The following is a 23,979-nucleotide window of genomic DNA, read 5'->3' as shown; positions in this document are numbered from 1 at the left end:
GTCAGATGCTGGAGTGCAATGCCCAGTTATATTCTTTCTGGCATTGTGAAATCACAGAGAAATTGCTTAACTCTTTTTTTTATTTAGTTATTTGTTTTATTTAGTTATTTAAGTAATCTCTACACCCAACATGGGGTTTGAGTTCACCACCTCGAGATCAAGAGTTGCCTTCTCTCCCGGCTGAGCCAGACAGGAGCCCCTTATTTAACTCTTTAATTTCAGTTCCTTCATCTTTAAAATGGGGAAGATACAATACAGTTTCTCAGAGAGTTGCTCCAAGATAAAGTGAGTTCATACCCATAATTATAATAGTATAATATATAACAACATAATTATAATAGAACACTACCTGCGGTGTAAAGAACCCTCCACAGTTGTGTCTTGCTTTAGTTATAGCCTGTCTGATCATTTTTGAACCACACTGCCCTGTTTAACTTTTTATGAAACATAATCACCATCTGAAATTATCTTATTGTCTAAGCCACTGAGCGTCTGTCTCCTCCACCTGCATGGAAGCTCCGTGAATTTCGTCTGCTGTGTTCTCTGTGACTAGAAGGTGCCTGGTGCCCAGGAGGTAGATACTCCTTAGTACTCACTGAATATGGTTGAATAAACTCTGTGAGTCAAGTATGATTATTACTATTGCTGTTACTATTATTTTGCCTTTTCTGTCCAGTATAATGTATATAAAGTAAAATCAACCTTTTTGTGTACAGTCCTAGGAGCTTTGACCAACACGATAGTCATGTGACCACCACCAAAATCAAGATATAGACTAGTTCAGTCAGTCCTCAGATCCACTTTGAGCTTCTTTCCAGTCAATCCCTTCCCCCAACCCCTAGACTCTGGCAACCACTGATCTGTTTCCATCCCTAGAATTTTGCTTTTCCAGGATGTCATATCAACAGAATCAGAGTACACAGCCTTTGAGTCCAGATTCTTCCATACGGCATAATGGATTTGAGAGTCATGCATGCTACTGTGTGTGTCAGGGGTATTTACTGTTGGCCCTGTTTTACAGTTTATTATATGTAGTTTAGGCTAATAGTAGTACAATATAGGATAGTACATATAGTTCAGTAAAGTGTGTATGTTTGTATATATATATATGAGATAGTATGATATAGCAAAGTATATATAGCTGTATAGTATAGAGTACTATATTATATAGTATTATAAAGTATATATGGTATAGTATATATACATGGTACAGGCTAGCTTTAATTAATATAGGATAGTATAATATAGGATAGTATGGTATATATTGTATAGTATACATATAATGAAATCTGGTGTATTAAATGTAGCATGGCATATTATAGCCCAACATAGTATAAATAGTATAGGATATATTATATAATACAGATGAGATATATATATATATATATATATATATATATAGGGTAGTACAGTACAGTAAATATAGTATGGTATAGTATATGTAGCACAGTGCAATATACTATAGCATATATACTACAGTATAGTATAATATTGGGTAGAATAGTCTAATATGCTATTATAAAGTATACATAGCATAGTAATACATAGTATTAATAATAATACGTAGTAATACATAGTATCACGTAGTAGAGTATATACAGTATAAGATAGTACAATACATAGTGTAGTACAGTAGTGTAATCTAGTACAATAAATATAACATGGCTTAGTATAGTACAATAGATACAATGTACACATGATGTGTATATAGTGCATGTATAATATAATGTACTATGTAGCGCATGTAGTATTACATGTTATATACATATAGCATATGTAATACAGAGTAGTACATGTAAAGCACGTTCTGTAGAGTGCAATGCGATGTAGTGCAGTTTACCATTGGAATCAGATTGCTGGGTTTTGAATTCCAGATCTGCCACTTCCTAGCTGCTTGGCTTTGGTCAAGTTGCTCAACCCTCTGCACCTCAATCTTACCATTGGTAACCTGGAGCTTTGCAGGGAGGCGGTGCAGCTCAGATGTGAGTGCATGTGAAGTGCATTCACATAGTAAGTGCTATAAAAGAGTTATTGTGATTGTGTTTTGTCTTGTTGGACAACATGTATGGACTGCCTACTGTATGCAGTGCATCGTGTTCATCGGTGGGAGGGCTGAGAGGAGTGGCCAACAGGGAGCAGTGAAAGCTGGGAGTCACAGCTCTAGGACGGCTCCACCCTCTCGGGTTCCCGACCTCTGATCAGTGCCTTGTCTGGAAGCCTGTTGTCTCATTCGTGTGGTCACCCTGGCCCTCCCAGCATCCTCTGGGGCTGACCCCGTCATCCCTGTCACTATCAACTCAGAGGAGAAAGCTCAGTGAGCTCAAGTCACTCGTGTCCCACCAGGAAGTGGTGGGCCCGAGCTCTGTGTCCCATGTGCCCGAGTCCTGAGCTAGTGTCCTGCGCTCTAGATGGTTCCCAGCCAGTCCGTCTGCCTTGAGCCATGAACACCTAAGTCACGAAGTGCTGGACGCTTGGTGGCATCTCACTCATCCTGCATCTTTACAGCTGACAGAGGGGCTGACTGAATAAGAATCATAAAAATCCATAGACTGCTCTCAAGGATGTTATATTCAAATATAACAAGACAGTTATTCCTTCCTGACAAATTAACACATGCCAGGCATAGTTGTAAGGATGCGATACCTGATCTCGTTTCATTTGTGCGAACTCTGTGATGCCAGTACCATTAGCACATTGATAAGCTACCTGAAACTCAGGAAGGTGACTTGTCCAAGGTCACGCAGCCACTAAGTGGTAGCGCTGGGTGCAAATCCAAGCTTCTTCTGGGGTTTGAGGGCCAGACTTGGGCTGGCCCCAGGAAAATGTTCCATCCCCACTTCCCTTGTCACGCCCTCCACTGTGCTGCGGTCTGTCCTGGTTCATATAGGCCTCCGGCCTGACGCTCACTTCCCCAAACCTTAGCTTCCAAGGGTTGTATTCCTTTAGGTATTGAGGGTCTTTTAAAAATCTTTTATTGGGGCGCCTGGGTGGCTTAGTCGGTTAAGCGTCCGACTTTCGCTTAGGTCATGATCTCGCGGTTCGTGGGTTCGAGCCCCGCGTCGGGCTCTGTGCTGACTGCCAGCTCAGAGCCTGGAGCCTGTTTCAGTCTGTGACTCCCTCTCTCTCTGACCCTCCCCTGCTCACGCTGTCTCTCTCTCTCTCTCCTAGAAATAATAAAAAAAAAATCTTTTATTAACATTTTTTTAAAGTTTATTTATTTATTTATTTTGAGAGAGAGCGCGCACGAGAGAGAGCGAGCATGTGCTGGGGAGGGACAGAGAGAGAGGGAGACAGAGAATCCCAGGCAGGCTCCCTGCTGTCAGTGCAGAGCCCAACATGGGGCTCAAACTCACGAATTGTGAGATCATGACCTGAGCCCAAATCAAGAGTCAGACACTTAACCAATCGAGCCTCCCAGTCGCCCCAGTACGGAGGGTCTCGATGGGCAAGTGCAGCAAACTCAGCTCCCAAAGTGCCTGCCCTGAGCTGAACTTGGCTGTAAATGGATTATGACAAACAGATTTTCTTCTTTAATTTTTAAATGTCAGCATTTAATTTAAAAACTAAATGTCTTGGAGCACCTGGATGCCTCAGTTGGTGGGCGTCTGACTTTGGCTTAGGTCATGATCTCCTGGTTTGTGAGTTTGAGCCCCACACCAGGCTCGCTGCTGTCAGCACAGAGCCCATGTCAGATCCTCTGTCCCCTCTCTCTGCCCTTCCCCCACTGTGTTCTCTCTCTCTCTCAAAATTAAGTAAAAAACATTTTAAAAATTAAAAAAATAGGGGTGCCTTGGGGGCTCTGTCAGTTGAGCAACCGACTTCAGCTCAGGTCACGATCTGGCGGTCTGTGAGTTTGAGCCGCTTGTCGGGCTCTGTGCTGACAGCTCAGAGCCTGAAGCTGCTTCCGATTCTGTGTTTCTCTCTCTCTCTCCCCCTCCCTGCTCATGCTCTGTTTGTCTCTCTCTCTCTCTCAAAAAAAGAAATCTTTAATATAAAAAATAAAAATTAAATATTTTACATTAAAGTCTGCACTTTCGTTCTTCTCTCTTGAAGAGCAAGAAGACCTGCTATATTGGGCCCATAAACCTGCAAGGCAGCAAATGGCTGGTACTGAGTGGCCCCCTGTAGATGGGGCACCTGCTTTTCCAGTTGCCACAGACCCCTTCCAGCTCCCTTCACACACATATACCCCCTACTGGCCCCATTAGGCATGGACTTTGGAGATCAGAGGCATTAGACCCCATCTTTGTCTTGCTCATGTCTCTGGACTCTACTGCGTGGTTTACAACCAGCCGAACCAAATTTACTCTCATCTGGCCCCTCTCACCAGCCCAGTGAGGGGGGCAGTGATTTGTAACCATCCTCACAGATGTGCAAACCGGCTCCAAGATAAGCCAGGGCCAGCTTAGATAGCGATGGACTGGCCACCGGCCTTGGAATCTGGGCCTCAGATCTCCCGTTGTCCAGTCTCCATCCTGTGCACCATTTGCTCTTTCCAAGCTGTGGGTGAAGTAACTGAGCTAATGGTCACAAGCCTCGGTTCAGCCTGTGCCCAGTGGGGAAGGACAGCGATGACACGTAGAGAGCTCTGGGGGAATAAAGGATAAGCCCTGCTTCTTTCCAGTCTCCACTGGCTCGTCTAAAATGTGCAGACTGGACTGCATAGAATCCTGTAGCACTACATAAAGGTGTCTCGGGGGGCCCCCTAGTGGGAGAGATGAGGGGGCCATCAGCTAGGTGGTTCTTGGGCAACATGGGGTGGGGAACCCACACTCCTTCCAAGTTAATCAAGTAGATATGTTTCTATAGCCACATTTACGCATATACACACACGCACACATGCACATATACACGTGAAGGGTCTCACATTTTCTTTGTAAACGAAGTCCCTCTGCTCAAAAACCAAATGCTTGCAAACAGCTGTACCTGCGTGTTCTAAAGGCTTCCTTCCAGTTCTTTTCACACGTTGCATGAACTGCTCAGGAGGCTGCTCCCTGTTGGAATTCAGGCCGCATGATGGAGGAGGGGGAAGGAAGGAGCCGAGCAGATACGACCTCACCCGGAGGGCAAAGAGCAAGCAGGGATTGGCTGGCAGTGAACTTGGGAAACTGACTGCCGCAGAGGGTCTTGGGGAGGGAGAGAGAGAGGTGGTAGTGGAGGAAGGGAGAAGGAAATGCAGGGAAAGGAGTCCCATGGAGGCTTTAAGGTGAGAGCAATGTGGGCTGATGGGCCCACTTTGCTGGGGGTTAAGCTCAGTCCACACAGAAAGTCCCAGAAAACTTGCTGGGGAAATGATAGCGTCCACCGCGGAGCTCCTGCTTTGTGCCGCGTGCTGGATCCAGCAGGGTGTGTGTGTGTGTGTGTGTGTGTGTGTGTGTGTACACGCGCGCACGTATTTAGGTTTATTTGCTTATTTTGAGAGAGACAGAGTGCACAAACAGGGGAGGGTAAGAGAGAGAGGAGCCTAAGCAGGCTCCACGATGTCAGCACACAGCCCAACGTGGGGCTCAAACCCATGCAAGGAGAGATCATGACCTGAGCCGAGGCCAAGAGGCGGACGGACTGAGCCACCCAGGCGCCCTTGTAGGGCATATATTCATTTGATTCTCATGGGAACCCTCAAATGGTAGCTGTAATTATCACCTCAGTTTTGCATAAGGCAAGCCAGGGCTCTGAGGGGTTAAGTGACTAACCCCAGGTCACACAGCTACGTACGAAGTGGTAGGCTTAGGACTCGAGTGAAGCCGCCTGCCTTCACAGCACACCCCCCTCGGCACTGCTCCGTCCTTTCCACTGTCCGACATGCTGTTTGGTCACGTCTGGGCTCCTCAGGCCTGGCACCACGGGCACTTGGGGCTGGATGCCTCTTCATCATGCAGGGCTGTTCTGTGCACTATGGGACATTTAGCGACATCCCTGGTCCTTACCCACAGCATCCCGATGGCACCGACTCCTAGTTGTGACGAGCAAAATGGTGTCTGGACATTACCCAATGTCCCCTGCATATAAAATCACTAGTTCAGAACCACCGGACGAGAGCCATCCTGTCAGACAGGGATGTGTGGGTAAGGAGATGCGCAGAGAGCACCCCCCGAGCCTCTGACCAAACCAACCAAACAAACAAAAACCAAAGCAAAACCCCAAGAATCAACCAAAACCAACAAGAAAGAGAGGAGCTGACTGAGCCTGTGAGCTCAGAACTTTCCAGAACAGCACCCTTCCCACACCATGTGCCGCCCGGGCGCTGTGGTTTGGCAGGGAATGGTTCATCCATAACTTTGGGCAGAAGAAGTAGTCGGTTTGGAAATGTCTAGAAAAGTGTGAGTAGGGTTTGCATGCCTCTCCAAGGAGCGAGAGCTGACAACAGACACAAATTTTCCCGCAAAATCACCCGAACGTGATCAGTCTTTTAGACACCACCCCCTCCTTTGATGGTGGGTCTCCTTCATCTCTTAAGAACCAGACAAAAGCTTTTCACCAGAGGCTCGGGAGTGAGAGAGGGACTCTGGGCCAGGCTGCCCTTTTCCAAACAGCCTCAGAGCTTGACTTTGGGCACTGCCTCACATTGAGGTTTTATACACACACTCAGACACACAGACCAGGTGGAGATATGATGACATTTATCAGAAAACTTTAAGCTTGGGGCCCGAGACTCTGCATTTCTAACAGGCTTCCCACAGATGCTGTTTGGAGACCAAACTTGGGCCCAGGGGAACCACTGGACTCCCCAGCCTCCAGCTATCACAGGTCACCAAGACCTACGTGTATTCAGGGACGGGGACAATCAGGAACGATCTAGGGCAGTTTGCTTCACGTCCCTCCCCCCATCTCTACCACAACACGAAGGTTAAGCCCGGTTAACTCCGGCCCCGTGGCTAGTGTCAGTGTTCTTTCCTTGCCCTGCTTTCGGGGCTCCAGCCACAATCTCGTGGGTTCCAGGTATGACTCCTAATGGATGCTTGATCACCTTGCTTATCATTCGATTAATGACCTTCACACTCGCCTTGTTTGCCAGGATTTATATAATAAAACATTTAGCGGTGTCGCATTTCACTTCATCCATTCGACAAACACGTAAGGGGTGTCCCCTACGCTCTACGACTGCGCTGTGGAGGACGGCACGCCTGCCCACGACCGTCTGGTCACAGCTCTCCCGAGGCTAACAGTCTAGGGCAGGGTACGGAGAAGAATTAGATAGACACAAATAAATAACCCAAAGGCTAATCAATTATTGAATGCCGGGCCTCCGCTCACCCCTGTGTAGGCCTCTCTGGAGGGAAGGGGCTAACTTTTAGTCGCCTCTGCGTCCCCAGCACCCAAGATCAGGCTCGCAGCAGTTTCCTGGTTCAAACGCTTCAAGGCGCCCTTCGGCCACAGACCGACCCTGAAGCGCCTTATCACCACCTGTGCCTGCCTCTTCGAGCCAGGCTGAGCCTCGCTTCCGTGCTGTCTCTCCAGCAACCCACGCACCTGCTGCTCCGTTGGCAGGAACGCGCTGCACCTTCCCACCTCCCCCCGCCCCCTCCCGCACAGGCTAACTTGCGGCCCCACCTTAGAGCTCACCTCCTCTGAGAAGCCTTCCCTGACACTCCTTTCCACCCCAGGGCAGGGCCACGTCCTCACACTCAGGCTCCGTTCAGCTCCTGGCTCTTCCCGCACTCGGGACCCCTGCCCCCATCAATCAGCACCCCGGTGTCCGGCCGGTTGGTGATGCCTGTGTGCACCTTGCTCTCCGTGCCTCGCTCAGCACCTGGCACCGCGCAGGTGCTCCACCATACTTGTTGGACCGATGTCCAGGCCGGTCCCTCCTTGAAGGCAGGGACCACACCTCTGGCCCTTCAAGGGCTCAGAAAGAAGAGATGCACGATCCACCTACCAGGCCCTTAAAGAAGCCCCCGAGGGACTGTCGCCGCTTCTCCGGTCTCTTCTGGGACTTGTCGCCGTTCTGCAGCGAGTTCACCTCCGCCGTGGCCGGCTCCACGCCCTGCATCGGCTCTTTGGCTTCCTGCTTGCTGTTCTTCTGCTTGGTGCCCTCAGCCGCCCCCTTCTTGTCCTTGGAGGAGCCCTCCTTGCCCTTCGGGCCTGCCCCTGCGGGCTCCGGCTCCGGGGGCGCGATGACCTTCTCCGCGGAGTCCAATGTCTACAGTGAGTTCAAACAAAATGCATATTTAGTAGCTGCAGGACAAGGCTCAGGTGAATAAACATGTCAAAACAGAGGTGTTCCAATGTTGGATCGTGTCTATGTTTTCAGGAATCCTGGGTGAACTGAAAAAAAAAAATTAAGAAAAATGTGCAAATGCTTATTATGGTTCAAGGTCACAGTAGGAGACATTTATTTGTTTATCTAATCATTTATTCATTTATGCTTCCTCAGCAAGCATTCTTTCTGGGACTACAACTTGCGTTTTCCTTGGGGAACCACCATTGTCTCTCCTCTTTCATGTCAGACAAGCTAATTCCACCCCAGGACAAAGGCATGTGGCTGGGGCCTGGCCAATCAGAGCCCTGCACGAGATGGGGCTGCTGTGTCTGGTTCAGGATGGCTGAACGCAGATTAAAAACTGAGCTAATTTCAGAGCTTTGCTAAATCAACTAAGAGAGGGGTCTGTCTTCTTTCTGTTGGATTTGAAGGTGTAGCTTCCAGGGCCGGTGTCATCTCCAGGAAAAAAATCTGCTTGAAAAAGAAGCCGATAGAAAAGCAGAATTGAGAGAGGAAGAGAGAGGGAGGGAGAAAGAGCCCATAAACTGAGGGTATCACATGTGCCCCTGGATCTAGCTGTTCCTGAAGCCCTTTTGTGCTTAAGCCAGCTTTGAGAGAGTTTTTTCCACTTACAACTCTTTTCTTGGTGATGCCTATTCTTCCCTTCCTTCTGATTATGTCTACCCTAGTTTCCCGTGTGAAAGTGTTCTTTCATTTATAAAACAGTGGTGAAAGAAGAGGAGTGTTTTATTTTTAGTTTTGAATGCACATCTTTCACACTAAAGAGAAATTTTTGCAATCCTGCTTGGTTCCTACAGTTTGGAGGGAGGAAGCTGTAAGATCCAAAATTCTAGAGGATGCTACGTAAATTACATATAACAAAATATCTGCAAAGTAAAAGCCTTTTTCCTGTAGTTGGGGGCCACACAGATGAAATAAAAACATGACAGAGGCCTGGGGTAAGAAAAATCACATGGAGACCTTACGCCCCCGTTGGGAAAGCAACATCAGAAATATTTTTCTAGCCTAAGAAAAACACCAGTTTGAGCAATGCCGGCTTTGATGTTGGGGAGAAAATTGGAGTTGGAGGGGATTGTGGTAAATTGTCACATGTCCTGTTTAAAGGGGCAACAGCTGCTCAGACCCAGTGAGGACACTGTACAGGATTATGGCCCCCGTGCTGTGAAGTCTTCTATTTTTCACATGGAAACTTGAAAAGGAATTGTTTTAAATGCAAAATATGTCAAGTTTAAGATACTGACTTCAAAAGTTTTAAAGCCGAGGGAATGCAAACTGGTGCAGCTGCTCTGGAAAACAGTATGGAGGTTCCTCAAAACATTAAAAATAGAACAGCCCTACGACCCAGCAGTCACACTACTAGGTATTTATCCAAGGGATACAGGAGTGCTGATTCGAAGGGGCACATGCACCCCAATGTTTATTGCAGCGCTATTGACAAATAGCCAAAGTATGGAAAGAGCCCAAGATGGATGAATGGATGAAAAAGATATGATATGTATATATATATATATATACACAATATATACATACACACACATACAATGGAGTATTACTCAGCAATCAAAAAGAATGACATCTTGTCATCTGCAACTACGTGGATGGAATTAGAGGGTAACATGCTAAGCAAAATTAGTCAGAGAAAGACAAATATATGATTTCACTCATCTGAGGACTTTAAGATACAAAACAGATGAACATAAGGGAAGGGAAGCAAAAATAATATAAAAACAGAGAGGGGGACAAAACGTAAGAGACTCTTAAATAGAGAGATCAAACAGAAGGTCACTGGAGGGGTGGGGGGAGGGGGGATGGGCTTCGTGGGTGAGGGGCATTAAGGAATCTACTCTGGAAATCATTGTCGCCGTATACGCTAATTAACTTGCATGTAAATTTTAAAAATAAATAAATTATTTTTGAAAAAGTTTTAAAGTCCTGCTCACAGAAAACCACCACAGCACCAGTACCCCTGTGGGCCACAGGGGACCCACAGAAGGTCACAGCTTGTGATTTGTAAAAGTTTTCATATTGTCCCCCAGTTAAAAAGTTCTCGGGCCAAGATGCAGTGTGATTGACAAGGCAATAAGCAGTGAAGACTGTCCTTCACCTCAGTACCAAGAACAGCCCTTAGAAAGAAGCAAGAAGACAGAAGATTCCCCAGTCCCGAAAGTATCCATAGGTCACAGCAATGTGGGGGCAGGATTCTTTGGAGAAAGGAAACATCAGACACCCAGCGCACCCCAAAGAAGTTGAGTAAGTCCGTCAGACCCCATTTGCCAAAGTTGTAGCAAAAGCTAAGATACAGATGTCCCAGGGTAACAGAGAGCCATGAGCAGATGCCCTTGTATGGCGGGACCATGACGCTCTGCAGAAAGGCCACAAACCACTTGCACCCCATGACGCTCTGCAGAAAGGCCACAAACCACTTGCACCCCATGACGCTCTGCAGAAAGGCCACAAACCACTTGCACACCTCATTAGCTGTTTTTGTTGTACAGAAGATTTTAAGACCCACTTATTGGCTAAGGGTTTAGTGTCTGGAGTCAAAAGAACACGGTGTGGTTCTGGTTCCCATCACATCCTTGCTGGATGACCTGGAATAAATCGTTGGCTCTCTCAGCTTCCTCATCTGTAGGGGAGTAGCAGAAGAAATCCTACCTCTTGGTGGTCTGAGGAGTAAGTCAGCCAGTCACGGAAAGCCTCTATCACATGGTGTCCGGCCCATGGGAAATGCCAAACATAAGGGGGCCAGTCATCTTGGTTTGTCTGGGGGAGCCGGGGTTCCAGGACATGCAGATTAATTTTAAAACCACAGAGTCCCAGGTCGACTGAGAAGAGCCCATCATCCTAATCCAACATCACCAGCGAATCTTCCTGACTGATTCTTTCTGTGTGGATCCGAGAGCTGGGTGCAGACGAGGGACTCGGGGAAATATTTATTGAGTGGAGCATCCCCGTGCCTCTTCAATCTCGTCTCTAATCCCTTTTTCCTCTGTTCATTCTGCTCCGGTCACACAGCATCCTCTTCTTCCTTGAACAAGCTTATTTTCAAAACAGGGCCTCACGTTTGCTGTAATTTCTGCTCAGTGTTTGCAGGGCTTGACGTGACAGCCACTTGTCTCTTATCAAGTCTCGGCTCAGATGCCCCCTCTTTGGGGAGGCAGTCCCCGTTTAGACAATCGACCCCTCTCTTACAAAACACGGCTGTGTTCCCTTAATGCTTGCATTAATCTTGGGGATTTTTTGGCTCAGTTGAGAATATTCTGTCTGCCTCCCTCTGCTGCAAGGGGAACTCCAGAGAACAAAACTCTTCTGTCCTCCATGGCTTTATTCCCGGCACCTCCTCTGACACATAGTAAGTCTCTACCAAAACGGGTTGAATGAATGGCCAGCAACTCGCCTTCCAGATGTTTCTACACTATTTTCCTCGGCAAATCATTGTGGGGTGGGGAGTGAGAAGTGCCCACACATCAATAGCTTTCACGGGACATTGATTTTTTTCAGGAGGGGCGCTTTCAGTGGATCAGGTCCATTTACCACATAATTACACCATTGCTATTAGGCTTAAATGTTCTTTTTAATGGTTTAGAAACTAACTTCTGAAAATAACAGATGGCCAGTTCTTTATATTTGAGTAGGCTGAGAATCTAAACTGCGCGATGATTGCTTTGTCATTAAATGTGGATGATTTAAAAATCTTTGCTTGGGATTTGACTCTGTCTCAGGATTTATAACAAAAATTATTCTTGTCTGAATCATCTTGTGTGTATCCTCCCGTAGAACTGAGTGACGCTGGCTGGAAGTTGGGGGACAAGGTCGTGGGAACGTCCCGTTTGATTCAGACCCTGAGGCACACCTCGACCAGGAGGTGCCTTGGGCTTCTTTTCCTAGAATCGTCACCCAAGACTCTTTATAACTCTGAGAGGACAAATCTGAAGGGGATAGAGAATGTCTATTCCCACCCACCCCCCAAATTAAACTAAGCATTTATCATTCTTTCAGAATACACATCGGTCTCCGCAAGTCTGCATCCAAATCGATTGGCATAACTGTTTCGCGTTCATATTCTAGACAAAATGTACCATTATATTTAAATTTTTCACATGGAATAAAGTAAATCTATCGTGTTTCCAAGGTAGTCAACTTGAAGAGTTTTGGTTCTGAAGTGGTCTGGAGAACGAGTTTGGGGCAGGCATGGCAGTAAGTTGAAAAAGAAAAAGAAAAAGAGTTTGAATGCAGCAAAAAGCAATATATTCCCTGTTGAAATATGTAGGCTAATTCAATTATGATGGAAATGTTAATATAGTAAATGATAGTCATTGCTCTCCATTTTTGTGTGTGTGATATGAACAAATAGTGTAGAATGGTAATTGCCATCAGCGGCATAATAAGTGATAGTAAGAAAATAACAGCAACTGCTACGGCTTCCTAGATTGAAGCCCTAACCACCAGGGTGAAAGCATTTGGAGAAAGAAGGTAATTAAGGTTAGTTGAGGTCGTAAGGATGAGGCCCTGATCCAATAGAATTAGTGTCCTTACAAGAGCCGCCGTATGAAGGCAGCTGTCAGAAGGCCAGGAAGTGTGCTCTCCTCACGAGGAACCAAACCATTACTGGCATCCTGACCTTGGATTTTCCAGCCTCCAAAACTGTGAGAAAATCAATTTCTGTTGTTAAGCCACTCAGTCTATGGTAGTTTTCAGGGCAACCGGTGCTGAGTCACACAGCAGCTAACATTCATCGTGTATTCCAGGTACTTTACATACACTGACTCATCTAAATAGGACAGTGCCTGGACACAGTGCTTTTCCTAGCTCCATGATGTAGGGGAGGAAACTGAGTCATGGAGACATTTGGTCATTTGTTTTCAGTCACCCAGGTAAAAGATGGTGGAGCCAGGGTTCAAACGTAGGCAGTCTGCTCTTACCCAGTTCTCTGTATTGCAAAAATTAGTTGAAGAATATTTGTTGAGATTTTCATGGAGGTATATTTTTAAGTTAAGAAAGAGTACAGGTTATAAGGTAGGATGTTGAGCATGAGATGATCCCATTTAAGGAAATGAATATGTGTAGTTATAAAGATGTCTTAGCTATGTTTTTTTTTTAATATTTTATTTATTTTTGAGAGGGAGATAGAGACAGCATGAGCAGAGAAGGGTCAGAGAGAGAGGGAGACACAGAATCTGAAAGAGGCTCCAGGCTCTGAGCTGTCAGCACAGAGCCTGATGCGGGGCTCGAACCCACGAACCGTGAGATCATGACCTGAGCTGAAGTCGGATGCTTAACCAACTGAGCCACCCAGGCGCCCCGTATTAGCTATGTTTCTCCAGAGTGGAGAAAATAATGGCAAAAAACCATGCCATCCCATGTTTCTTCACTCGTTTTTCAAAGAAATTGCTCCTACTATATGCCAGGCACCATGCAGTGTGAAGGAAAAGTAGAAGAGGCTCCTCCCTTGCTCCAGACACAGAGAGGAAGGAATGGAGGAGACAGAAAACTAATAGACAGATGACTTATTACAATGTGTCATAAATTCTATGAAGTAAAAAAACAAGATACAACCATGATGGGTGGAAGTAGAACATCTCTTTGAGGAGGTGACACTTAGGCCAAGACTTGAAGGATGGGAAGGGATTTGCTATGTGGAGAAGAGTTGGGAAAGCAAGTGGTAAATAAGAAATAGCTGAGAAACTCTAGCTTGTTCGTGCATGTATCTGTAGAGCCCATGATAGTGCCTGGTATACAGCAGGTGCTTAACCTAGAGATAAATGAGTTGCCTGTGGTTGAGAATTGCACTGGAAACTAGACCAGAAAGAAGTAAGAGCATGCAAGCTAAACCCACCACCGAACAGAGTTGACAGGTCACTTACTTGATAGCTGGAGTCTTTCCCATTTATTTCTTCTGAGTGGGTGATCCCTCCATCCCCTTTCACTGACTAAAATAACAAACAGACAATGGGCTTTCAGCTACCGCAAGCACAGCAACATGGAGAATGCAAGGGTGGGGGGGGGTTGAAATGGATGACCTCAGTCATTCATTATTGGGATTCAGGGTCAAGACGAATGGAAGACCAGCTAGAAATGTGTTCCCCATGAGATACATGATTTCCATGTGGCTTAAAACCAGAGTCTGATTATATTCAGGTGTTGGCTTCCCCAAATCACATCAACAAGTCTTAAACCCTGGGATTAGGTAACTCTGGGATAAATAAATGATGATCAATATGCTATTGTTGGAACCAGGAGGTGGCTGAACATATTGCATGAACAATTAAAACCACTGGTAGGCTTCTCTTTGTAGCATGCAGGTGGTGATGTTTCCTTGCATTTTTCCCTCTAGCAGAGACATGGGGTATGGTGAACATCCTATTTTCCATTTTAGCGATCCCTGTGGCCTGTGGCATCAGTGACAGAGCTGGATGGGTTGAATTCTAGGTTTGGCTCCTTAAAACACACTCCCAGCGAAAGGCTCTCAAAGCACGTTCCCGGGACCACAGCTTTGGCATCACTTGGGAGTTTGGTAGACATACCAATTCTTGAGAAACACTCCAGATCTACAGAGTCAGAAACTCTCAGGGCTGGAGCTGAGCAATCTGTACTTTAACAAGCCCTCCAGGGGACACTGAGGCACATCTCAGTGTGAGCCTCACTGCTTTCAGCTAATGGGTAGAGACAAATGTAAACCAATACTGGGGACTGCAGTTTCAACCACGGATTCGGTAAGGCTCTGTGCCTGATGCCTGATAAAGTACCTAAGAAATCTGGTCATGAACTGCTCTGTTCTTATCAGCAATTTTGATTAGGGTTTAATTCTCACGTGAAACCACTGAATCATTGCTACTCATCTCCTCCTCCCCTGCTGGAGGGAGGGAGTGGAGGAAACAGGTTAAGCAATGGGGGTCAAACAGGAAGACTTGAGATCCCACTGTTACTTTCTTAGCTGTAGTAACAGCAAGAATCCCTAACACCTGCATCAAAGAACAGTTAAAAACATCAAAGTCCCTCAAATAATTTTTTGTTCGATTAATAGTATATGCCTCTGTCATCTGGGGTATGGTACTCATATTAGTCAAGATAATAAAAATTACTATTTATGAAGGCTAGCTTTTCCTGGAGTGCTTCCTAACAGTTAGGCACCTCAATGAGGTAATAACCCTCAGTAGGTCATTTATTCATCATACAGAACCTCAAGGTAGAAGAATAGTTTTCTTTTCCTCAATTTACAGGCAAGAAAATGGAAGCTCAGAGAAACTGGCATGGACCATAGAACCAGCATGTTAGGGAGTCTGGATTTGACACCAGGCACTGATTCCATTCTACCTTCTTAACTGCCTCCTCTACAAGGCAGGAGGCAGCATTCAATGAACGCATATGTATCTATCATCTACTATGAAGCTTCCCAATTAGGAGAAACGATAGGAGCTTGGCTAAGATGGGGGCTGATAAATTTCCAATAGGGAGGTCTGTGAGACACACCCATCCTCAGAGGTCAATCATGCTCATCTCTAAATATTACTTGGGACAGGCATGGAGGAGGGCACTTGTTGGGATGAGCACTGGGTGTTGTATGGAAACCAACTTGACAATAAATTATATTGAAAAATAAATATTACTTGGTACTGCTCTGATTCAGAAGTCTCGGCTAGAACTTCTAGTCAAGTATGGGAATTTCTAGGTCCTATCCCACCTCAGAAGCAACATTTAGAGAGCTTGGCATAGTGTAGAACCTTGATATGTGCTTCTTCATGGGTTAGGAATGGAAGAGATCTTTCTTCAGCCTGAACCTCTGGGATCTGGAAGTTCCATATACTTTTTCTCGGGACATTATGTCATGGACTTCATCAAGGTGTTCAACGCAAAGGCAAAGAAGGATCTGTTTGTCTTCTGCATAAAGTTTAGATCCTTGTAGATGGAAAGTGGTTTTTTATTCCCCCTCTGAGTCTTTTGCATTGGTCAGAGAACATTTAGAAAGAGGAATGGACTTTCATGCTTATGATTCCTCTCTCTGCAGGCAGCTCAGTTAGTCTCCTCACCGCATCCAAAGGTTTTCCCACTTTGGGATTTCCTTTGCCTCCAGAATGCAGGCCGTTGTTAAGAGCTCTCCCTACCCAAACACATTCCCTGGTGTCCTTTGAAATATGGCGTCACAACCTCGGTAGTTGGCCTTCGGCTAATGCTGAATGGCAAGACCCACCAGCCAAAAACACACAGTGGCTTTTTAAGCTAACCCTGAATAGACATCGGGAGGCACAGCCCTGGTACCACCTTCCTCCCTGAGAGAGACTTTTAACTTCTCTTCCGTGGTTTCAGTTTGGTATCTGTTAGGTCCTCCTCTGCCAGTTTAAGGTTTCCATCTGCTTTCGTTCGCTCCCTTTCCTTGCTAACCCTTGGAGGAGAAACTGGATCGAATCAGGAGGCTTTCTTGGCAGCAGTGGGTCTAGGTGAGCCTCCTTGAGAACAGCCCCTCGGGCTGCCAGGGAGATCATTGCGAAGAAGTTCAATTCTTTAAAAAAGAAAGGGAGGGGGGAATACTTCAAGCTTTTCTATGATTTTTCTCTATTTTCTCTCATTTTGAGGCATATAAAGCTGTTGTTTATGCAAAGGTGACTATGGTGAGTTTAGATTAAGGGTCTTACGAGGTCCATTTGAGGTACTTTCAATAATAGCAGTTATTAACAATTTCCTCCTTCCCTCCCTTCCTTCGTTTTCTTTCTATCCCTTTTTTTTCTCTTTGCTGAGTTTCCTCTCAGAGACCAATTCAAATAGTTCATGTGGGGCTTTGTAGTCAAAAGACCATAACCACAGATGCTCATTTTCCCCAACTGTCAAAAACAGAGTTACTGTTTAAAGAACCCCACATTTTTTTCAGGGACTATCTAATACTTTAAAGAACAGTTTGAAGGCCACCAAGTAATTTCAGAGATTTTCTAGTTCAGTACTGAGCAGCTTTCTTCAGGGCTTTATTTTCATTCACAAGAGCCAAAGGTTATCGCACCGCAGGGCATCCAGCCTGCAGTGTTGGGATGGAACCTGGTTGTGACATCTAAGCTTTGCATAGTAATAAAGTCGTTTTTATTTCTTTCATCGTGCCACGCATTCCTATAGCTTGATGCTCTAAAGAACATTTGAAGCATCTCCAATGTATATTACTTAGATAGGAAAAATTCTAGCAGAAATGTTTGGCGGTCAGTTCACATTTCTTTGAAAGGAATACAAGTGTATTTTGATGGAGATCTAATCCAACTGGAGTTGAGAGTTAAAAGAATTTGGAAATGGAAGTGCCTGGGTGGCTCAGTTGGCTAAGCATCTGACTCTTGATTTCAGCTCAGGTCATGATCTCACCATTCATGAATTTGAGCCCTGCATCGGGCTCTTCACTGACCATATGGAGGCTGCTTGGGATTCTCTGTCTTCCTCTCTCTCTCTCTGCCCCTCCCCCACTCATGATTGATCTCTCTCTCTCTCAATCTCTCTCTCAGAAAAACAAATAAACATTAACAAATTGGGAAGATATTTTAATTTAGTGTGAGTCTATCAGCAAGATTGTTTACTAGCTCAGCATCATCGGAACAAATCTAAGGAACTAGACCTGCTAGAAATTTCCAGAAACAACAAAGGCTATCCATCCAACCTTTGTGTTTTACCAAGATGCTCACTTGAAACGGAATTGGACAATCAGACAAAATTATACAGCCAAGGTAAATTCTCACTTTAGTGACAAATATATTCAGAAAACGTACATCTGAGCTTTACGTGAATCATGTATTAATTTCCCCCTCCCTTGCCTTGTTGTAATTTCAGATAAGCCCAACACAGAAAAATGTTTCCACAGCAAACACTTCTAGGAGAATCACAAAAATGGTGTGACAGTTGTTCTACGTCCTTTTACTCTCAAAGAAAATCATGTGTGAGGAGCATAGGAAGCCACAATAACATGAGTATAAGAGTGAGCTTTAGAATCAACAAAAACTTGAGTTTGAATTCTGGCTCTGCCATTTACCGGCTCTGTGACCCTTATCAGATCACTTAAAACACTCGGAGTCTTCATGCCCTTCTTGGCACAGAGGGGCAGGAATGTGTTGCACAGAGTTTTTACGTTAATAAATGAGATAATGCACGCAACGTGCTAGCATAGAGCTGGCCATGCTGTCTGCACAATAAACAGTAGCCATTATCATTATTTATTATTAGTAACTGAGCATGCCAAATGACCACAGAATCCCCTTTCAGTGTAGAAAGGAATACCCGCTCCTGTGGAGATAGGAACTGCCCAAACAAACGCTACTTTCAGAAACCTTTTCCCAAAGAGAAACTGTGTATTCCTAGTTCAATACTCAGGGAAGACTCCGAGATCAAGAACTTTAGCTAGGAGAGTCCTGTTTTTGGTTTTTGGTTTTGTTTTACAATTACTATTACAAACCATCTCCTTTTTCCTCCAGAGGGCAAATTTCAACAGGCTTTATGAGACTTATAGACTTAAGGCAAGCAACAAAAGTCCATAAATGCATGGCTGTCCCTCATTCGAGTCTTATATTTGCCCAATATTAAGGCTCATAGTCTTTCTCTGCACCTGAGAACATTATTCCAACAAACAGCTTCTTACAAAACTAATGGTCTAAAGAAAGAGGAGGAAGATTAAATGAAACAGTATGTGATAATGGTTTGGAGGAGAAAAGCACTTTTCAAGGACAGGGTGTGATTAATATTGACAAATTATAAATCTATATCTCTGTATTTCTATCTACCACCTTTATGGATTCATCTGCCTACATGGTTTGTGGGCACATGAATACAGTTCTCCACCCACCCCCTTTATAAAAATACACTGGCACTTCAAATACCCAATTTCTTGACATACAGTCGAATTAATACATATAAGAATCTTTTTCTATGTAGGGCATGACAGATGTCTTAGCTACTTCTTGCAATTTTTTTTTTGAAAATCTGTAGGAGCCCAAAGGGTTTTCGTGAAGTGGTGTGTCAAATGCGGTGCAAGGACTTTATGTGACTCTATTTTTCCTGAAGTGTACTTATTTGAAAAATGATAGTCTTTCCATTTCTATTTTTATGAGAGGTTAATTTCTGGAAAGAAAAACATCTCTTTAGAAATGAACTGGGCAATGCACTTAGTTTTAAAAAAAGTATGCAACCATGAGCCATGAGTCACATTGCCATAGGGCAGCAAAATATGTTTTCTGAGAGAAATTAAGGGAGGCAAAAACCGGAAGGTGGAAAATCAATGATCTGCTGAATGGAGACATTGATTACAAAATAAGAGTGATGCATTTGCAATTGAGTTTCCTATTCTATTAAATCAATTATTTTTTAATTTCTTATTTTTAAATAAGCTCCACACCCAACATGGGGGGCTCGAACTCACAACCCCGAGATCAAGAATCACATGCTCCACTGACTGAGCCAGCCAGGCATCCCTTAAATCAATTATTTTTTTTTTAAAAACTATATTTTGCTAACAATATCTAAAATCAATTTGACACCTTAGTTTATTTGGCTCAAAAAATATAAAAAATAAAGAGCTCAGTGATGAGTCAGATGTTGTCTCTATTTTCAACCCCAGCAGGGTCTGGTTTGGTTTGGTTTTCTCCTGCATAAATCTGGACTTTAGATTAGTTTGGAAGCCATGAAATGTTAGCTAAAAGTGTCTCCTGAAAACAATTGCTGAAGCCAATAGCCAAGAATGCATGCTGTGGGGATATTAACACAATGGCATAAAGCTAAGTGTATGAGGATGTTCACGCGGGTTAGTGGATCACCTAGGTTGCGTGTGTGAGACATGCGCTTGGATTAAAATAAACATCTGGTTTCCTCATCAGGCCTTATTCTCTATGAGGACAGGGGCCACTTCTGTTTTTCGTCACTGTTGTATCCCAATGTCTACAATACAGTGGGTACTCAACAATTATTTGCTCAATAAATACATAAACGAAGTCCCACAAGTTGGAAACAAATCAAATGTCCATTGAGAGAACAATGGTTAATCCAAGTACGATCAATCGAGACGATGCGATTCAGTGAAGTTGTTAAAAAGAACGAGGTGGCTCTACATTGGGGATACAAACCCGAATACCCACAGGGCCAGGGCCAGTGACATAAATGAGTGAGTTGGGCTGGGTGTGACAAGAGGAAGTGGTGGGGATGTGGTGAGCTAGAAAACCCACGTCTTCTGTGTATTTGAATTATTTACAATGGTAATGTATGGTTATACCGAAAACAAAACAGACTGCAAGACAAAAGGCATGAAGACATCTGGAATTTTTAGGAAAAATCCCCCAAATCATGGAAGCTTTGGAGTCCAAACACTGATAGACAGCAATAACAGTCAGGCTTCCAGGCACAACCTTTTCTAGGCAGTAGATACCAAGAGCCATGGACATTATAAGACCTGATGCACTAAGGATTGCTTGGGGGAAAACGTGTCTTCCTCTACTCCTATCCCTGTCCTATGGAGAATTAATTAGAAATGACTCTTTTGTTTCCAGTTTGTTCCCCTAACAGTTCAGAGGCACCCAGTCTCTTTTGCTAGAAAATACTCCCGAGAAACCTCTAAAGTCTAGCTCTGGAGGATGAATTTAAGTAATGTGAGACCTCATTAGAATTTAAGGATTTGTTTTGAATGGATGTAGTGAACGGCTTAGATGTCTTTTGTGCTTTATTTGGAATCTCTTGCATTTTCTTCTCTTTTAAGTAAAGAAGTCTCAGCCTGGTTATTTGGAAGAGAAAGTCATATTCTTTGGTATTTTGGGGGGAGATATATCTCAACTCCATCCAGAAATGGGAAAGTTGGACCACTCTCAATGTTATGAGGAGCTATTTGGGGATCCCATTTGTAATGTAGACGGGTTGCCAGAAACAGGCCAAATGTTCTTTTCTTTCCTGACATAGCATAAAAATCGGCTGAAAAATCTCAGATCTTGATCCCCATTCTCGGGGCCGAATTGCAGAGTATATGATGAGGAGTGTGGATGGCATCTGAACCACATAGACTGCTTGCTACTCACTGTATGCTTCCTACTCTCCGAGAATTCATCGATAAGAGAAGATGATTCCTGTCAACAATGTGTAACAGAGTTCTTTCTAAGATGCCTCAGCTCCCATTGGCAAGGGTTTTGTGTTGTGTTGTGTTGGGTTGTGGACTAGAAAGAATTTCTTAACTGGCTGAGCCTGTGAAACCAGAGAGTTGCTTTCTCAAAGGATTAAACTTCCAAAGACTCCTGAAAAGAACGGCACACTATAATGAAATTCTTGTTTTTCATTAAAAGAGAATTAAACCAATGACCTTTTACATGGGTTTTTGTTTTTGGTCTTCCAACCAAGTTGGGTTTTGTTGCGTTATATTATGTCAGTTTGGGGATGTTTACTTATTTAATGTACATGACACTTTATAGACACCAAAACACGTCTGCCCACATTCCTTCCATTTTATATAAGCTAAAAACACGGCATATTCACTGAATTATACATGTTTGCTATTAGAAATTACGTTGCCACTTTATAATCGGAATTATTTATATATCAGCTTTGTCCAAATTTGTCTGACTTGCGTGTCAGTTTCAGAATTTTTCCAACATCAGCATATAACTTGGCCTATTTATTACCTGGTCCTTTAAATGATGCCTTATGTTCTTTATGTAAATAAATGCATTTTCAAAGGGAATGCATGTCATTACCATAAGGAGAAAACCAATATCATTTGCCATGCACAGAGGGAAACTTAAAAAATAAATTAAGATTAAAAGTGAACAATAATATTAACTTCTGGGTGGGTGCTGTTAGGTGCCACAGCTCAGGACCCGAGGCCGGCTCTTCCTTTGTTACAAAGGGAGTTGGCAGGAGATAAGGAAAGAGTAAGGAACATTAGCAATAAACTGAGACTTTTTCTGTGGTGGAGTCAGGAGGAAAAGGAATTTTCTCACCACACACTTCAGATTTCATTTATATCCCGTCTACACCACCCACTGTTGTGTCTCACCCCACCTCTGATGCGGGTCCTTCAGTTTCGGAGGCTGATCTGGGTATTTATTTCAGTTTTCCTGTGCTGGAAGCAGGTGGCTTACCATTTGTCTGAGAAACGCCATCAGGGAGGTTCTCGGTGGTTTGGGTTCTTCTCTTTTGAGTTTTACTGCTGTGAGTTCAGGTGTGGCATCTCCTTCTTCGCTGAGATCCACTGTTTGTAAGGTTGATTCTACTTCCTCGGACTTTACAACCTCTACTGGTGAGTCACACACCACCTGGATTATTTTGCCAGGTAATAAGACAGTGAAAAAAAAAAAACATTCCCCCAAAGAAGCTTTATACAGTGGGGTCCTGGTCTCCCCCTTGTTTGCATAGTAGCTATAGGCTTGAATCAACGATCAGTTCTACACAGGCACATCTTCCAGAAGTAATGCTCATGTCATTTGGTGTGCTTTCTTTTCTTTTTTTTTTTATGTTTATTTATTTTGAGAGAGAGAGAGAAAATGTCAGCAGGGGAAGGACAGAGAGAGAGGGAGAGAGAGAATCAAGCAGGCTCCTCACTGTCATTGAAGCTCCTGATGTAGGGTTCCATCTCACAAACCATGAGATCATGACCTGAGCCAAAATCAAGAGTCAGATGCTTAACCAACTGAGTCACCCAGGTGCCCCCATTAATGTGCTGTCAAACAGCCAACTTCTAAAAAAATGCCAAATCCACTGACTTGGAAGTAGCAAAATTCCTGCTCTCTGAGGTTCAAGGCTTAGACAGGAAGCCCCTCTTGGCTACTGCCATCTACCCCATGCTCTATGCCCATCCCTTCCAGGAGGCCCACCTCTTTGGTCTGTTATCAAGGTGCCTTACACCTGGCCTGTGTAAAATCAGGAGTAATCATGTCCTTCAGGGTCCAGCTTCAGAGACGGTGACCATGACAACCTCCACCACGTGCCCTACATTCCCCCACAACTGTGGAGAGTCTGTCCTCTCTGCAGAAAGGATAGCGTGATTTAATGGACTGGGCTTCCTCCTAAACTTACTTCCCGCCCCACCCCAGGGCCAGTCATCTGCCATTGTTTCCTAACTGAAGTTCTTGCTTTCAGAAGGAGACCAAACTTGGCAAGAAAACTGTGGTCGAGCTCCTGATGGCCCCCAGCAACGTGCCCTAGTGAGCTCTGTGCCTCCTGAATGGGGGGGAGGTTTGAATGGAAGATCCGATTCACCTGCACTCTGATTCCAAATGCTGCTCTTTGCATTGCCTCACTGCATTTGTGCTGTGCCCCAGTCACATCTGGAACAGTTTCTGCTTTGCACTGATCCCTGCAACAGATTTGATTGGCCTGGAGAGGGCTTCATAATTTCTTTTTTTGTTTCCTCCGGCAGGGGCTGGCAAGCTACTACCAAATCCATCCCAGAGACTGTTTTCGTATGGCCCCGAGCTACAAATGGATTTCACATTTTTAAAGGGTTGTAAAATGCTTTTTTAAAAGATGGAAAAATAGCCAACAGAGACCACATGTGGTCTGAAGAGTCCGAGATATTTACTGTCCAGCCCTTTGCACAAGTTTGCCTTCCCCTACCTCCGAGGAAGGCGCTCTAGAGCCAAAGGCATCTGTGCATTTGTCTTTGCTGGTGCCAGACCCCCACTCCCTCAGAGTCTTGTTCTTGCTGTCAGGGAGTGGGAGGAGGGAACTTAGGTATTTCTAAAAATACAGCATGCCTGCGGAGAAATCATTTTCCTTCTGTTCATACAGAATATACCATTGGTCCACACATGACCCCAGTGATCCAAATT

At 44.5% G+C, this 23,979-nt stretch overlaps 1 protein-coding gene across 1 annotated transcript in view; it reads right to left on the bottom strand.

Annotated features, from left to right (window-relative positions):
- Window positions 1–23,979, bottom strand: part of BCAS1 (brain enriched myelin associated protein 1) — a 69,884-nt gene that overhangs the window by 1,143 nt on the left and 44,762 nt on the right. The window contains exons 8-10 of the mRNA XM_039230003.1: window positions 22,291–22,464; window positions 14,086–14,151; window positions 7,877–8,140 (exon numbers count right to left, since the gene is read on the bottom strand). Coding sequence (XP_039085934.1) covers window positions 7,877–8,140; window positions 14,086–14,151; window positions 22,291–22,464 — 504 coding nt within the window. The remainder of the gene's footprint in view (window positions 1–7,876; window positions 8,141–14,085; window positions 14,152–22,290; window positions 22,465–23,979) is intronic.

The sequence above is a fragment of the Hyaena hyaena genome, unplaced genomic scaffold, assembly GCF_003009895.1.
Source record: "Hyaena hyaena isolate Hyena2069 unplaced genomic scaffold, ASM300989v1 scaffold_42, whole genome shotgun sequence".
Lineage (NCBI taxonomy): Eukaryota > Metazoa > Chordata > Mammalia > Carnivora > Hyaenidae > Hyaena > Hyaena hyaena.
The sequence above is the reverse complement of the archived record's forward strand: the minus strand, read 5'-3'. Positions and strand labels throughout refer to the sequence as shown.